We start from the raw sequence: 17287 nt of genomic DNA on the forward strand, positions 1-17287 counted from the left end.
GTGTACACCGAAGGCTGCAAGCAAGATGATGATACAGAAGTTCAGAACAACTTGAGCATCAGTGAGACTTAGTCCTGAAACTCAGGAAGGATGGAATTGCTTTTTGACTGCACTCACTCACCTCATCTTGGGGTTAGGTTTCCTGGAATGTTTCATGTAATCAACAACTAATCACTAGTGGTTTTTCCATTCAAGGTTCCTGCTACCAACATCAAGGAGTTACAAACAACAACAAAAACCACAGGCAAGGATGAGGACACTTTTCAATGAATAATGTTCTATGAGTGGGCCCACCACCTAACACCTTGAAAGTATGCAGCAGCCAAACAACACTTCGATAGATGGTGGAACGCGGCATTGTTCATCATGTGGACAGCCCCTGGGTGCTGTCAGTACGAACTTCTGGGGTACAAAATAACAACAGAAAGTATAAGGTCTCTTCCAGATCTTGTACAGGCAATATAAAATATGCACCATACAGAAATGTGTCAAGAGTGACATAATGTTTGGGAATGATAAATTTTTTCCGATGTCATTTACCAAATGTCAAAGAGATTCAAGAACCCCTTAATGCAGTGCTGGCAGGCAAATATACTATTGATAAACATCCAGTGCCATGGTCACAGCAGATGGCAGGAGCTTTCTCCAAGCTTAAGCATTGATTACTCGGTCATGCCATCTTAGTTATACTGTAGGATGATCCTAACATCTGACACAGGCCAGCATGCCACTGGTGTGCCAATGGAGCAACAGGTAGCAGGAGAGTGGCAGCTGCTAGTATTCGTTTCAAGGAAGTTTATGCCAGGTTAGACTTGATGATCAGCCATCAACAGGGAGCTACTAGTGATGTATGAAACAGTAAAATATTAGTTTACAGAGGTAGAGGCTAGAGCCTTTGTTATTTATATAGACCACCATCCATTTGTCAATGCCTTTAAGAGGATCATCCAAGTGAGCCCCCTGTGTCACATTAGACGTTTGGAATGCATAGGACAATTTACAATGGACATACAACACATTAGTGGTCATAATAACATAGTGGCAGACTGCATATCATAAACTTATATGACAATACAATATTTTTCATAGTTAGCTACTGCTTTGGCACAAAAAGTGGACAAGGAGCTGCAAGGATTAAAGTAAGACAGAGATTCAGGTTATGAACTGAAAGAAATTCTCACTACATTCCTCTGCATTATCCCAGGACCATATTTCACATGTTTCATGACTTTTCACATCCAAGAATTTGTGCCTCAGCGTGCACAGTGCAGCACTTCACTTGGCCAATTACAGACAAGTGTTAACAACTGGCAAAAGATTAATTACAGTACCAACAATGTAAAGTTGGACAGCATATTTCTGCACCTATTGGTGACATCATTATGTCAGCAATAAGATTTACCAATATACATGTGTACATCATGGGACCTTCAGAAGGATATAAGTACCTACTGACAATGATCAATCACTCTACAAGATGGCCAGAAGCTATACCAACTATGGTCGTCTTGGCTGAGACAGTGTCTAGAAACTTTTTCAATGTATGAATCACCAATTTGGAGCTGTGAGTCAACCACAACCACGTGGACATCAACCAAGACCACGGTCACTGATTATGCAAGTGGAGATGCATAATGTGACACCTTGGTCAATGAATGACTGGACCTAATAGAGGAGAGTTCTCCCAAATTGGACATCAAATTTATCCTATGTTTTCTAGGTTCCAGGTGCAGCAGGTTTCCATAAGAAGATTTGTATGGTCGGGAAGAGGAAATAACAGCAAGGTTCCGCAGAGTGTCACCACACAGTAGTAACTTCATGGCCCACATTGAGAAATGTGTGTGTGTGTGTGTGTGTGTGTGTGTGTGTGTGTGTGTGTGTGTGTGTGTGTGTGGTTCAAAAAATGGTTCAAATGGCTCTGAGCACTATGGGACTTAGCTTCTGAGGTCATCAGTCCCCTAGAACTTAGAACTACTCAAACCTAACTAACCTAAGGACGAAACTTCCTGGCAGATTAAAACTGTGTGCCCGACCGAGACTCGAACTCGGGACCTTTGCCTTTCGCGGGCAAGTGCTCTACCATCTGAGCTACCAAAGCACGACTCATGCCCGGTACTCACAGCTTTACTTCTGCCAGTATTTCGTCTCCTACCTTCCAAACTTTACAGAAGCTCTCCTGCGAAACTTGCAGAACTAGCACTCCTGAAAGAAAGGATATTGTGGAGACGTGGCTTAGCCACAGCCTGGGGGAGGTTTCCAGAATGAATCATTCTGGTAACCTAAGGACATCACACACATCCATGCCCGAGGCAGGATTCGAACCTGCGACCGTAGCAGTCGCACGGTTCCACACTGTAGCGCCTAGAAGCTCTTGGCCACCAGCGGCCGGCATGTGTGTGTGTGTGTTTGTGTGCCCCCCCACCCCTGCTGTGGTAATGTACTACAGTGATATGTGGATGGTCAAGAGTCGACAGTAGTCAAGAGATGGTACTGAGGCAGCCAAGTAGATTAGGACTTACATTTATTCTTAGTATTTACTGGTTGTCAAGGTTTTAATGTTGTTTTTCTCAAGAGAAAATAAATTTTCAGTTTTCATTTGATATGAACTAGTTATCTAGTAATTACAGAATATAGAGAACTGCTACAACAGTACCAGTATTTAGTGCTGCTTCTTGTTGATCTGTTGTAATATCAGTGTGACCTCTGCGGTATTAGTTGACAGTTATTTCATGGTCACCTTGAAATGCTTCCAACTCAACTTACAATGGTACAGTAAACTGGAAATGCATCATCAGTAGCTTACTACAATAACTCCTGAAATGAATATACAGTATTTCCATGTGACACTTGGAAATTTTGAATATTTGCTGTCCCTATACATGAAGATTTTTCTAGATGATACAACCCCCAACAACATTTAAGTACTTGTGTAACACAAACAAGTTAGAATAATCAGTCACTGCCTTATAAATAAGTTCATAGAAAGTGCAACATTACAATATATTCATCATTCACCACAAAATCAGTTGACTATATTTTTGTAATATGGATACATTCAACATGAAATAGCCTTGGTTGGTAAATACGGACAGTCATTCAATGGCAAGAAACAAATCAAAAGAATTAGCCTCAATTCACAGACAAATATAGCCTTAATTAAATTTAAAAATCGTTTTACATGAAATTCTTCAGATAAAAATATATTACTGTATTAAGTTAGTGGTGTTAAATTTTGGACAAAAAACAGTTGCATTTAGCTCCTGTCCTAAAATCAAAATATTAGAGTCCAGATGAGCTAAAAATGGGAAAATATGTGCAAATTTAATGTGATGCATTGTATTTGTCTTGCTACTTGCTTAATTACTCATAGACATATTTGTCTTACTAGTTGCATAATAATTCATAGACATATAGTATCGCACAGAGTCTCCATTTCTTTACTTCTCTTTTTCTATTAAAACTCAAATGAACAAATTAGCTCATATTAGTATGAACAAATAGTTTATTTACTTGATTTATGCTGGTTCCATATTTGTTGCTCTGTAAACTGTCATGTGCATCTACAGTATCATTTTTCTGATGCAAATATGCTATACTAAACTACCTGAAGTATTTATAACGTAAAAATACCTGTGGTGCAATTCAGAGTGACAAAATTTAAGTTCTGTGGATCAATATGTTGCAAACACAAATGTAATTGAAAACCAGGAAGAATTTTCACTCTGCTGTGAAATGTGCACTGATCAGACTCTTGCTAGTACACTAAAACTGTGTACCAGACTGGAACCCAAACTTGGTACTTTCACTAGCAGTTGTTCTACCAACTGAGCTATCCAGGCAGGACTCTCATCCTGCCCTCACAGCTTTTCTTCTAACAATATCTCTTCTCCTTCTTTCCAAACTTAATAAAAGTTCTTGTGCATATCTTACAACACTAGAATGTCTAAAAGAAAGTGTACTTCAGGGAAATTGCTTAGCCAAAGCTTAGAGGATTGTCTCCAGAGTGAACTTTCATTCTGCAGCAGAGCATGTTCTGATTTGAAACTTCCTTGTAGATTAAAACTGTGTGCTGGATTGAGACTTTAACATGGGACCTTTGTCTTTTGTGGCCAAGTGCTCTGTATGGCCAAGTGCTCTGCCAACTGAGAAGCCAAGTGTGACTTATGATCTGGCTTTGCACCCTTACTTCTGTCAGCAAAGGTCCCAGTTCCAAGTCTCAGTCTGTCACACAGTTTTAATCTGCCAGGAACATTCATTGCTTAAAACCCTTTATTCCTTACAGTAATATATTCATAAACATTAAGAAACTGTCTTCCTTTATTCATCATAGGTGTGGTTAGTTCTGCTTTTTACCCCATATTAAATTACAGTTTTACCCTCACACAATATACAAAAGTTAGCAACTTAAATAGCAGAGCAAAATATTTTAATTAATTACCTGAGACACTTCATGTTGTGTAATCTGTCAGAAGTTTGTATGTGTCATCTAATCCAAACAAAATGTATCTTTAGTACTAATTTTTTGTTTTTGTGTAACCAGGTTCCAATAGAAATTCCAAAGGATTACACTGCTTCAGATCTTGAGCCTGAGCACCGAGTTTCTTATTTCCGTGAAGATATTGGCTTGAATCTAAATCACTGGTATTTTCATCTGATATACCCATTTTCTGGACCCCGTAAGATTGTGAATAAAGATCGTCGTGGTGAATTATTCTACTATTTCCATCAACAAATTATTGCCAGGTTAGGCTGCATCTTCTTTTTTTACAGGCTGCATAATTTGCTGGAAATTTTAAATGTAATAAATTACGTGATGTCATTATTAGCAAAATATCATAATGCTTCAACTTTATCCTGCAATCTAGGGTTTAAAAATGGATAATAGAATCGTTCAGTTGTGATTTCCAGTTCTTGATTGTGATATTTGACCTTGAGTTGAAGACAATAATATGTCTTCAACTCAAGGTTTAGTGTCAGCCTTAAAATAACCAACAGTGATGGTGTGTATAGATGTTAGCTTGCTACAGAATAATTAAAACAAAAACAGTTTTTCTCAAAGTATTGCACTTAATATTTTATAATAAATAATTCTTAATCAATTACATTGTAAAGTACAACTACAGAAGAATGAGTTTCTAAGTGGTTTGGGTCAGGTGATTGATGGTGTGATAAGGAGAGGATACAAAAGCAAATACATACTGAAATATATTGCATACTATGAATCTCTGGGGTTTACAGAGTGCAATCCAAGAACATCTGTCTGGGAAATCTGAACTGGAGACATTATTCTGAAAATATACAGGGTGAGTCACCTAACATTACCGCTGGATATATTTCGTAAACCACATCAAATACTGACGAATCGATTCCACAGACCGAACATGAGGAGAGGGGCTAGTGTAATTGGTTAATACAAACCATAAAAAAGTGCACGGAAGTATGTTTTTTAACACAAACCTACGTTTTTTTAAATGGAACCCCATTAGTTTTGTTAGCACAATGCACATGACACTACTTTGACTCAGTCCTCCGGCTCTCGCAATGTCTCGTGTACTCATGTGTGGGTTCATGGCAACAGCTGCTAACACACCAACTGCACCCGCTTCTCCTGTGATGGGCCTGTTATGGACCCGTTTGCATGCTACGACCATACCTGTTGCATACAGTTGGCGGTAGATGTTTTGCAATGTGCAGCACATTAGATGCTCTCTGTCCAGGTACTGTTCTGCATACACCCTGCAGGCTTCAGCTGCATTTCGTCGACACTCGCCATAGACAAGTATCGTCTCCGCCTTTTCAGAGTTTGAATACAGCATGGTCACAGTTCCTACAACACGACACTATCACAGACGTCTGGTAACTCAGTGTACTACATACAGTCGGTCTGCGTGTGAAGACGAATGCAGAATAACAATAGCAGCAAGCGCTACATGCAGACACTGCAACAGCTAGACAAAACCACAACAGTGCACTACAGCCACACTTGTAATCACGGTCATCATCATAAACATGTCTCTGCAGATGCTACTCATCGACCATGGCCCGTGTTTGTTACAACACGCAACTGAACGTCGGAGGTTTCAAGCGTCAACTTTAGGTTACAATATCTCTGGATGTAATTAACATTTTACAATGCAACAAATTGCACTGATTACGTATTTGTTTATATGTTCAGATGTGCTAACAAAACTATCGTGGTTCCATTTAAAAAAACGTAGGTTTGTGTTAAAAAACATACTTCTGTGCATTTTTGTATGGTTTGTATTAAACAATTACACTAGCCCCTCTCCTCATGTTCGGTCTGTGGAATCAGTTCATCAGTATTTGATGTGGTTTACAAAATATATCCAGTGGTAATGTTAGGTGAGTCACCCTGTATAGTGCATCTAGAAAGCAGCGAACCACACATAATACCAGATATAGAAGATACACCAAATCTAAAACTTATGGTAGTGAGATTCTTTGAGGAAAATGTAGGTGTATGTTGAACCAATATGGTAGTGGCAAATGGAGGAAAACTGCAGTATATAAGAAACTCAAATTTACTGAAATTGTAACTGGAGCTGTATGTGAGATTGTGTAAACAAGACTCAGTATCACACATGGGCATAAGCATTCAGCTGGATATTTTTATCAACTATCAGATTCAGCTCTAGAAACAACTTGAAACTTTAGAGAAAACATTAGTTACCAGTATATAAGATCCTCACTCATGCTGTCATCATTAGAAGAGACTTTAATATCCCATTAATCAATGAGTATAATTACAGTTTTGTAAATGGTGGACTTGTTAAGCCATCCTGTGAAACAAATATCTGAAAACTGTCTAGAAAAGATAGCTTGGAAGTTCATTCATGTTGGAGATATATTGAATGCAATGGAAACAAACAGACCTGAGTCCCTTGAGGATGTCCACAATGAAATTTATCAGTGACCACGAAGCTGCTGTAGCAACAGTGATTACGAAAATACAAAGGGCAAATAAAACAAGCAGAAAGATTTACATTTCAGCAAAGTTAATAAATAGGTGGTAGTGTCACATCCCAATAAGAAACTTGAAAAATTTTGCCCTGGGCAGGAGCTCATAGAGATAGTGTGCCTGAAGTTTAGGAGAATAGTTAAACAAGCTTTTGATACATATGTACTTAGTAGGATAGTTCACTGTGGAAGGAATCCTCCAAGGAATACAGTATCTATAAAGAAATAACAACTACTGAATAAGAAGCATGAAACAAAGCATACAACTACAGATAAAGAGATGCTGAATAAACTGCTTTTGGCTGTCAAAGGGCAATGTGTGAAGTCTTAATTGATACCACAGAGGGTATAATTGAAAAATCTCTCACAAAACCCAAAGAAATTTTGGTCATTTATAACAACTGTTAGCGACACTGAAGTTATGAGATGAGACAGCAACTGAAATTGTAGGTAGCAAAGCAGATGTAGAAAGAGAAGAGTAGATTATTTACATCATGCACAGAGGCATTTAAGCAACTATTCTTCCTATGCTCCATATATGAATGGAATGGAAAGAGTCTCCCATTAACTGATACAAAACAAAGTTCCCTCTGCCATGCACTTCACAGTTGTTTGCAGAGCGTGGATGCAAGTGTAGATGTTGATTAGGTTTAGGTAAATATTCTGTACTTGTCTGATAAATAATTGTTTGAGGAAGTGGAAAATACCTACCCCTGTGCCAATGTTCTCATTGTGATGTCAGACATAGACCCCATCTTCTTATCATTTACATCCTGGTGAGAAATAAACAGAATACTGAGCAGGTACATTGGAATTACATAGTGATCTGTACTGGAACCACCTCCTATCACTGTCTATGTGAATGACCTGAGATTCAATAATGAAGGGTACAAAACAAACCTATCAGGTGATGACATGATATGTACAGTAAAAGCTGAATCAAGACAATATTGAAGAAATAATAAATACTGCTTAAATAGAGCACAAAATAGATATAACAAAGACTCCAGTATTACAATTGATAACTGACTTGCAGTAAATAATAAAGAGTTCAGGTTATTAGGTTTGTGGATACAGAATAATATGAAATCAGATAACCATGTGACACATGTCAGCACATTGTCAAATAAAAGGTTTTATTCTGTTTGTGCTGATGTGTCAGAAATAATTTGCTTTGCTAATCCTCTTTGCTGCAAATGTGAATTATCTGGTCACTTATTAGTTATTATTTTGGGTTCAATTGAAAGCAATACATATACAGAGGAAGATCTTTTTTCTAATTCACAAAAAATGATTTCAGTCCTAAGAAATTGTAAGAAAGTTATTGTGACAGATTCAAAATGCTTACTTAATACAGATACTATGCCCACAGAGAAAACTGAACCTAAGACAAATAATCTGCATTACTTTTGGTATTCAGGTTATGTAAAACCTCGACTAAAGTTAATATAGAAGAATACTCACATTTTTACAATAGTCATAACCCCATAATCATCTCCAATAGTGGCTTCGGATTTCCAGTACAAGGAATCATGGCCTTTTTGCCAACAGTCTTGTGAAATGGGGCAGAGGAGTGGACAAAGTTTCAGCCAGCTTGTTTCCCTTGGTATGGGAAATGGTCCCAGAGTGTGTAAGAATCAGCAATGGTTAACCCTGTCAGGATGCAAAAGGCAGTGGAAATCACTTCATTAAAGACACATAAATGTCTATCCACAATACATGTGACCTGTGATCTTTGGTAATTCGATAATTTATTTGCATGAAACATGTAATTCCATGCATAACAGTTGGTATTACAATACATACAACAGTATACAATCAAACTTTATTTTATAATAGATACTGATGTATACAGTCTCAATTGGTTTACATTATAATAATTAGATTTTTTGGTTTCTCTGGTAGGCTTTAGTAGCACTGCTCAATGAACCATGATTTCCCCCCCCCCCCCCCCCCCCACCACCCCCCCTCCCCTCCCACCAGTCAACAGCTTCAAATATGATGGTAATCCCAAAAATAAGGTCTCCTATTTTTTATAAGTACATAGACCTGTTTATTTCTACAATGGTTTACATCAGTTTACAGCTTGAACATTTAGCTATTCTTCAACATAATCACCATTTCTGCCGATGCATTTTTGTAAATACTGTGGCGGTTTTTGTATGCCCATGTCATACCAGCCTGCCGCTTTGCTGAAGAAGGATGCTGCCACTGGTGTGAATGTTGCTTGGTCTCAGGTGTAAAGTGGTATACCCAGGTTTCGTCACACATGACGATTGAGTCCAGAAAGTTGTCCTGTTCAGCTGCAAGTTGGTGAAGAAATGCGTGGGAAGCATCAACTTGTTGCCACAAGTGGTCTTCAGTCAGCAAGTGTAGCACCCACCTTGCACACAGGTTCTGGTAGTTCAATCTTTCCATTAAAATTCTGTGAGCGTTGCCTCAGGAAACCTCAGGAACTAATGTGCAGAGATCATTCAGGGTGATCTGCTGATCTTCACGCATGCTTTGCTCAAACTTCAACACTGTCTCCTCAGAAATTGATGCTCTCCCACCCTTTTGTTGAATTTCGGTCCGACCACCTGCAAACTCTTTACACCACTTACAAACATGTTTGACATCCATGCATGACTCACCATACACTTCCATCAATTGGCGATGGATTTCAATCGGTGCAGTGCCCTTTGCAGTCAAGAACCGAATAACTGTGCGCAGTTCGCACTTGGCAGTAACATCCAACGGGAGCTCCATTGTCAATGGCTACCAAGCCAAGACTGAGTGCCTCAGCATGGTGTGCACATGTTTACACGAAGTGAATGAAGCACTCTTCATAACAGTGTGACCAACTGCCACACAAACAGAGTTCTGTACTTGAAAAAAATAGGAGACCTTACTTTTGGGATTACTCTCGTATGTTGCTCTTTTAAGGTATGTACTGTTCACAGTTTTTTTCAGTCTCCCATTTACAATATGATATTTTTGTACTTGTCTGGTGTAATGTTCATGAATTACTGCATTACGATACATATATTTCTTATCTTCTACAGCTAGTATTATTGTTTCAAACACATGCATAGAATATAACAACAAGAATAATGTTACTGATAATATAATGTAAATAGATAGATAAAAAATCTACTCACATAGTTGGGCAGGAGAACACAAATGTAAAAGGATTTAACTTTTACAAGCTTTTGGAGCCAGTGGCTCCTTCTTCTGGTAGAAGAGTTGAAATGGAAGGAAGAATGGTGAAGGAAAAGAGCTACAGTTCAGGAAACACCCAGAACCCTGGGTCAGAGAGGACTTACCAGACTGGAAGAGAAGGAAAGACTGATTGTTGGAGACTGCACTGGATGAGATTTGAAAACCTGAGAGCTTAAAGGTGGAAGACAGTGTAATATGCAAAACAGAAATTACTAAAAAGACATTTTGCACGAGTTAATAAGAGTGAATAGCTAAGTGCATTGTATGTAACACAGGAGGGAGGGCGGACGGTGAAAAATTGACAAGTCAGAAAATGAAAGATGTAGAAAACTAAAATGGAGTGAAGAAAGGAATAGTTACTATGAATAAATGCTGAGGTGGAAGGAATTAATGTTAATTAAGGCCAGGTGGGTGGTGAGAACCAAGGACATGTTGTAGTGCTAGTTCCCACCCGCAAAGTTTTGAGAAACTTGAGTCTGGGGAACGAGTCCACATGGCACATATGGTGAAGGAGTCACTGAGATCATGACTGTCATGTTGTACATCATGCTCTAAAACAGGATATTGTGTGTTGCCTGTATACACCCTCTCCCTATGCCCATTCATCCTGACTGATGACTGGGTGATAGTCATGCCAGTGTGAAAAGCCAGACAGTGTTTACATAGCAGCTGGTATATGACGTTTCCATGTCAAATATATTGTTTCACAGGTGGCTCACCCTTTCATAGCATATGTTTTTCCAGTTACAGGACTGGAGCAGGTGGTGATAGCAGGGTGCATAGGGCAAGTCTTGCAGAGCGGTCGGTTACAGGGGTAGGAGCCATAGGGTAGGGAGATGGGTGCAGAAGGAGTATAGGATCTGACAACAATGTTGCAGAGATTGGGAGGGTGACGAAAAGCTATCCTAGATGCAGTGGGCAAAATCTCATACAGAATGGATCTCATTTCAGTGCATGATTTTAGGAAGTCACGGCCTTGTCAAAGTAGCTGATGGATGCATTCAAGACCAGGATAATACTGGGTGACAAGTGGTGTGCTGTGAAGGTGTTTTCTAGAGGTATCAGCAGTCCCAGCATTGGATGTGATGGCCTGGGAAATCTGCTTTTGAACTAGGCTATTGGGAAAATTACATCCTGTGAAGGCTGAAGTGAGAGTGGTGGTGCGTTGCTGTACAGAGTCTGCATCCAGACAAATACTTTTGCCTCAGATGCCAAGGCTGTATGGGAGGGAACATTTGACATGGAAATGATGGCAATTGTCAAACTGTAAGTACTGTTGTCTGTTATTAGGTTTGATGTGGACGGAAGTGTGTAGCTGGCCTTTGGTGAGGATAAGATCAGCATCAAGGAAAGTAGGTAATGCAATTAATCCAGGGGAGGAGAGTGCCTTGGATGAGAGGTTGAGAACACTGTATTGTTGTCACTAGTTCTTGTGATTATGAATTATTACTGGGATGGGAGGCAGTGATGAAGGCTGGGATGTTAAGGAGGTTGGCCAAGTCGGCTTGTAGAAGAGGAGTTGCGGTTGATGGTGTGGCTGTTTGTGGAGCTGCAGAGGGACAGGAAGGGAAACACCACTGTTGAAGTTGTTTAGGAGAAGTTGGGATGGCTTTTTTAGGTGAAGTTGGACATTTTGTTGCTGTTTGAAGTTGGCTTGGTGGATGATACCATGCAAGGAAACATGAGGGGCAGTCTTGCACACACATTGACAATTTGTTGGGACCATAATAGTTTGCTATCTATGTGCACACCTAAGAATTTACATTCATCACAGATTTTCCATAATATATTACTGTCTTGAGAATAAATACAATTTTGCAAATATCCAATTCTGAAGGAAATTACGTTTGTTTTTTTACGTTGACTTAGATGTCATCATTTTCAGGCTTTGACTTTCCGATATCTACCAAATTTTTTATCTCTATGCCCAGATTAAACATATAATTTACCACACAAAAGCCTGAAGTGTCATTTGCATACACTGAAATGAATGATCATTTTTAAATGTATTTGGGAAGTCACTGATATAGCATATAAAATTGCATGGACCAATTATTGATCCTTGAGTGACACTGAATTTAATATTCCTTACCTTTGATGTGTAACTTTTTAATGTTCCTCCATTATTGTGTGTGATTGTGGTAAACTATCTTCAGTTTTTGAAATAGGATGTAAAAGGTTTCTACTGATGCCATATCTGGCCAATTTTGACAGGACTACATCAGGATCAATCCTATCAAAAGCCTTTGATAGATCAAGGAAACTCCCGCTATTAGCATGCGTTTATTGATTTTGTCAAGAACTTTGAGCATAAATTCCAGTGCTGCTGTCATGGCACTTGATCACTCCTAAACCCATGCTGAAAATCTCCAAGGAGTTTATGCATAATATTATGCTGTAACATATATTTCAGAATTATTTTTATAATTACATCTGTACTCTGCAAATAGCCCTTAGTTGTATGGTAGAGGGTACATCCCACTGTACCAGTTATTAGGGTTTCTTCCTGTTCCATCAATGTATGGAGCATGGGAAGACAGATTCTTTGAATGCATCTGTGCATGCAGTAATTATTCAGATCTTATCCTCATGATCCCTATGTCAATGACACATCCTAGACTAATCATTTAAAGCTGGTTATTGAAACTTTGTTAATAGACTTTCTTGGGATAGTTTATGACCCTCTTCAAGAGTCTTCCAGTCTAGTTCCTTCTGTATCTCTTTGACACTCTCCCAGAGATTAAACAAACCTGTGAGCATTCATGCTGCCCTTTTCTGTTTATGTTCAATAACCCATGGCAGTCCTATCTAGTACATGTCCCACACACTTGAACTTTCAGATAGTACTTCATTATAAATAATTGCATCACCTGCAAAAATTCTGATTCTACTTTTAATATTGTCTACAAGGTCATTAATATGTGATATGAACAGCAAAGGTCCCTACACAATTCCCTGGGACACACCAGAAGTTACTTATGCATCTGATGATGACTTTCTATCCAAGATAATACAGTGCATCCTCCCTACTAAAAAGTCCTCAATCCAGTCATAAATTTCACTTGATACTCCATGTGGTGATACTTTTGACAGTAAGCATAGGTGTGGTACTGAGTCAAATACTTTTTGGAAATCAAGAAATACAGCATGTACCTGATGGACTTGATCTGAAGCTTTCAGTCTGTTGTGAGAAAAAAGTGCGAGTTGGGTTTCACGTGATTGATGTTTTTTAAATCCATGCTGGTTGGCATTGAGGAGGTCATTCTGTTCAAGATGCCTTATTATGTTTGAGCCCAGAATATCTTCTAAGATTGTACAACAAATTGATGTCAAGGATACTGGCTGCTAGTTTTGTGGATTACTTCTACTACCCTTCTTGTAGGCGGGTGTGATCTGTGCCTTTTTCCAAGAAGTGCACATGTTTTTTTGTTTGAGGGATCTATCATAAATTAAAGTGAGAGGAGGCATAACTCAGTCGCAGATTATTGTTAGAAGAGGAGGTAACTCAGGCACAAATTCAGTATAGAATCTGACAGGGATTCCTTTAGGTGCCAGAGCTTTGCTCAATTTAATGATTTCATCTGTTTGTCAACACCACTGACACTAGTACTTATTTCATTCATCTTTTCAGTGACACAAGGATTAAATTGGTGCAATTCTCCTGGGTTTTCCTTTGAAAATGGACTTCAGCATTTCAGTTTTTGCTTTCCTACTGTCAATTTCAGTCCTTGTCTTATCCACTGTGGACTGGAGTAAGACTGTTGATAGTTTTAATAAATATGGGCAATCCAATATCTATATTTATAAAAATATCATTATTGGCCCTTGATATACTGAAAAGAAATTACCAGTCTATTGAAGGAAAAAAATATCGATGTACTGAACTATGAAAGTATTGGCTGCACATAGTAAATATGCTGCCAGTTTTATGGATGTAAATTTAAGTAATGATTTGTTATTAGATATTCTGTACATCAACATGCTACCAGCCTGCTTATCTTCCTAGAGCAAGTGCTAATAATGGTAACTGCATGTAAGTGGCACAATAAAAGATGTCTGATGATTCCATTGTTTGGTTTCATCACATATCTAATTTGTCCAGCAACCTAGCATTTGTAGTATCAAAATTGCATGGTGAAGTTAAACGTTGCAGTTTCCGTTGATAGCACTGGGTATTGATTATGTCTGCATTTCCCCTCATGCACCTCCGACCACCACAAAGACCAGTCTTGTCATTTAGATTTTCATTTATCTTTTCAGCAACTGTTTTTGAAGAATGCCAATGTAAAGAAAAAAAATGGTTCAAATGGCTCTGAGCACTATGGGACTTAAAATCTGAGGTCATCAGTCCCCTAGAACTTAGAACTACTTAAACCTAACTAACCTAAGGACATCACACACATCCATGCCCGAGGCAGGATTTGAACCTGTGACTGTAGCAGTTGCGCGGTTCTGGGCTGAAATGCCTAGAACCGCATGACCACCGCAGCCGGGCAATGTTAAGAAATAGCACACTAGTTGCATTAGAAGTTTTTTTTTTTTTTTTTTTTTTTTAATACAACTGGTGTGCTATTTCTTCACGTTGGAAATCTCATTAATCCAGTCAAACAGCCACCCCACAGAGCAATTGGACTAATTCTTTGTGCCACATATAATTGGTTCACACAGTCAAAGAGAAAGACTGAACATGATGAAAGCTCAAAAAGTGGTAAGACTTCTTCACACAGTGAAAGTAAAATTATATTCTACTACAATTTCAAATGCATAATTTCATAAGAACAGTTCCAAATATTTACCAAAAACTGCTAAAAAAATATAAAGTAAAATAAAAATATCTGTAGTTGATATAGCCATTTCTGTATTCATATTTGGGGGGAAAATAGATCATCAATATATATCAATATATTTTGGGAAAAATATGTCTAAAAAGAAAGATGATGAAACTTACCAAACAAAAGCGCTGGCAGGTCGATAGACACACAAACAAGCACAATCATACACACAAAATTCTAGCTTTCGCAACCAATGGTTGCCTCGTCAGGAAAGAGGGAAGGAGAAGGAAAGACAAAAGGATATGGGTTTTAAGGGAGAGGGTAAGGAGTCATTCCAATCCCGGGAGCGGAAAGACTTACCTTAGGGGGAAAAAAGGACAGGTATACACTCGCACACACACACATATCCATCCACACATACACAGACACAAGCAGACATTTGTAAAGGCAAAGAGTTTGGGCAGAGATGTCAGTCGGGGCAGATGTACAGAGGCAAAGATGAAGTTGAAAGACAGGTGAGGTATGAGCGGCGGCAAATTGAAATTAGAAATTAGCGGAGATTGAGGCCTGGCGGATAGCGAGAAGAAAGGATATGCTGAAGGGCAAGTTCCCATCTCCGGAGTTCTGACAGGTTGGTGTTAGTGGGAAGTATCCAGATAACCCGGACGGTGTAACACTGTGCCAAGATGTGCTGGCCGTGCACCAAGGCATGTTTAGCCACAGGGTGATCCTCATTACCAACAAACACTGTCTGCCTGTGTCCATTCATGCGAATGGACAGTTTGTTGCTGGTCATTCCCACATAGAACGCTTCACAGTGTAGGCAGGTCAGTTGGTAAATCACGTGGGTGCTTTCACACGTGGCTCTGCCTTTGATCGTGTACACCTTCCGGGTTACAGGACTGGAATAGGTGGTGGTGGGAGGGTGCATGGGACAGGTTTTACACCGGGGGCGGTTACAGGGGTAGGAGCCAGAGGGTAGGGAAGGTGGTTTGGGGATTTCATAGGGATGAACTAAGAGGTTGCGAAGGTTAGGTGGACGGCGGAAAGACACTCTTGGTGGAGTGGGGAGGATTTCATGAAGGATGGATCTCATTTCAGGGCAGGATTTGAGGAAGTCGTATCCCTGCTGGAGAGCCACATTCAGAATCTGATCCAGTCCCGGAAAGTATCCCGTCACAAGTGGGGCACTTTTGGGGTTCTTCTGTGGAAGGTTCCGGGTTTGAGGAGATGAGGATGTGGCTCTGGTTATTTGCTTCTGTACCAGGTCGGGAGGGTAGTTACGGGATGCAAAAGCTGTTTTCAGGTTGTTGGTGTAATGGTTCAAGGATTCCGGACTGGAGCAGATTCGTTTGCCACGAAGACCAAGGCTGTAGGGAAGGGACCGTTTGATGTGGAATGGGTGGCAGCTGTCATAATGGAGGTACTGTTGCTTGTTGGTGGGTTTAATGTGGACGGACGTGTGAAGCTGGCCATTGGACAGGTGGAGGTCAACGTCAAGGAAAGTGGCATGGGATTTGGAGTAGGACCAGGTGAATCTGATGGAACCAAAGGAGTTAAGGTTGGAGAGGAAATTCTGGAGTTCTTCTTCACTGTGAGTCCAGATCACGAAAATGTCATCAATAAATCTGTACCAAACTTCGGGTTGGCAGGCCTGGGTAACCAGGAAGGCTTCCTCTAAGCGACCCATGAATAGGTTGGCATACGAGGGGGCCATCCTGGTACCCATGGCTGTTCCCTTTAATTGTTGGTATGTCTGGCCTTCAAAAGTGAAGAAGTTGTGGGTCAGGATGAAGCTGGCTAAGGTAATGAGGAAAGAGGTTTTAGGTAGGGCGGCAGGTGATCGGCGTGAAAGGAAGTGCTCCATCGCAGCGAGGCCCTGGACATGCGGAATATTTGTGTATAAGGAAGTGGCATCAATGGTTACAAGGATGGTTTCCGGGGGTAACAGACTGGGTAGGGATTCCAGGCGTTTGAGAAAGTGGTTGGTGTCTTTGATGAAGGATGGGAGACTGCATGTAATGGGTTGAAGGTGTTGATCTACGTAGGCAGAGATGCGTTCGGTGGGGGCTTGGTAACCAGCTACAATGGGACGGCCGGGATGATTGGGTTTGTGAATTTTGGGAAGAAGGTAGAAGGTAGGGGTGCGGGGTGTTGGTGGGGTCAGGAGATTGATGGAGTCGGGTGAAAGGTTTTGTAGGGGGCCTAAGGTTCTGAGGATTCCTTGAAGCTCCGCCTGGACATCAGGAATGGGATTGCCTTGGCAAACTTTGTAAGTAGTGTTGTCTGAAAGCTGACGCAGTCCCTCAGCCACATACTCCCGACGATCAAGTACC

General features: G+C 40.0%; 1 protein-coding gene across 1 annotated transcript in view; it reads left to right on the top strand.

The window, feature by feature from the left end:
* LOC126457888 (phenoloxidase 2-like) overlaps positions 1–17287 on the top strand; it is a 183558-nt gene that overhangs the window by 51603 nt on the left and 114668 nt on the right. The window contains exon 6 of the mRNA XM_050094560.1: positions 4541–4743. Within this exon, the coding sequence (XP_049950517.1) occupies positions 4541–4743 (203 nt within the window). The remainder of the gene's footprint in view (positions 1–4540; positions 4744–17287) is intronic.

The sequence above is a fragment of the Schistocerca serialis genome, chromosome 2, assembly GCF_023864345.2.
Source record: "Schistocerca serialis cubense isolate TAMUIC-IGC-003099 chromosome 2, iqSchSeri2.2, whole genome shotgun sequence".
Classification (NCBI taxonomy): Eukaryota; Metazoa; Arthropoda; class Insecta; order Orthoptera; family Acrididae; genus Schistocerca; species Schistocerca serialis.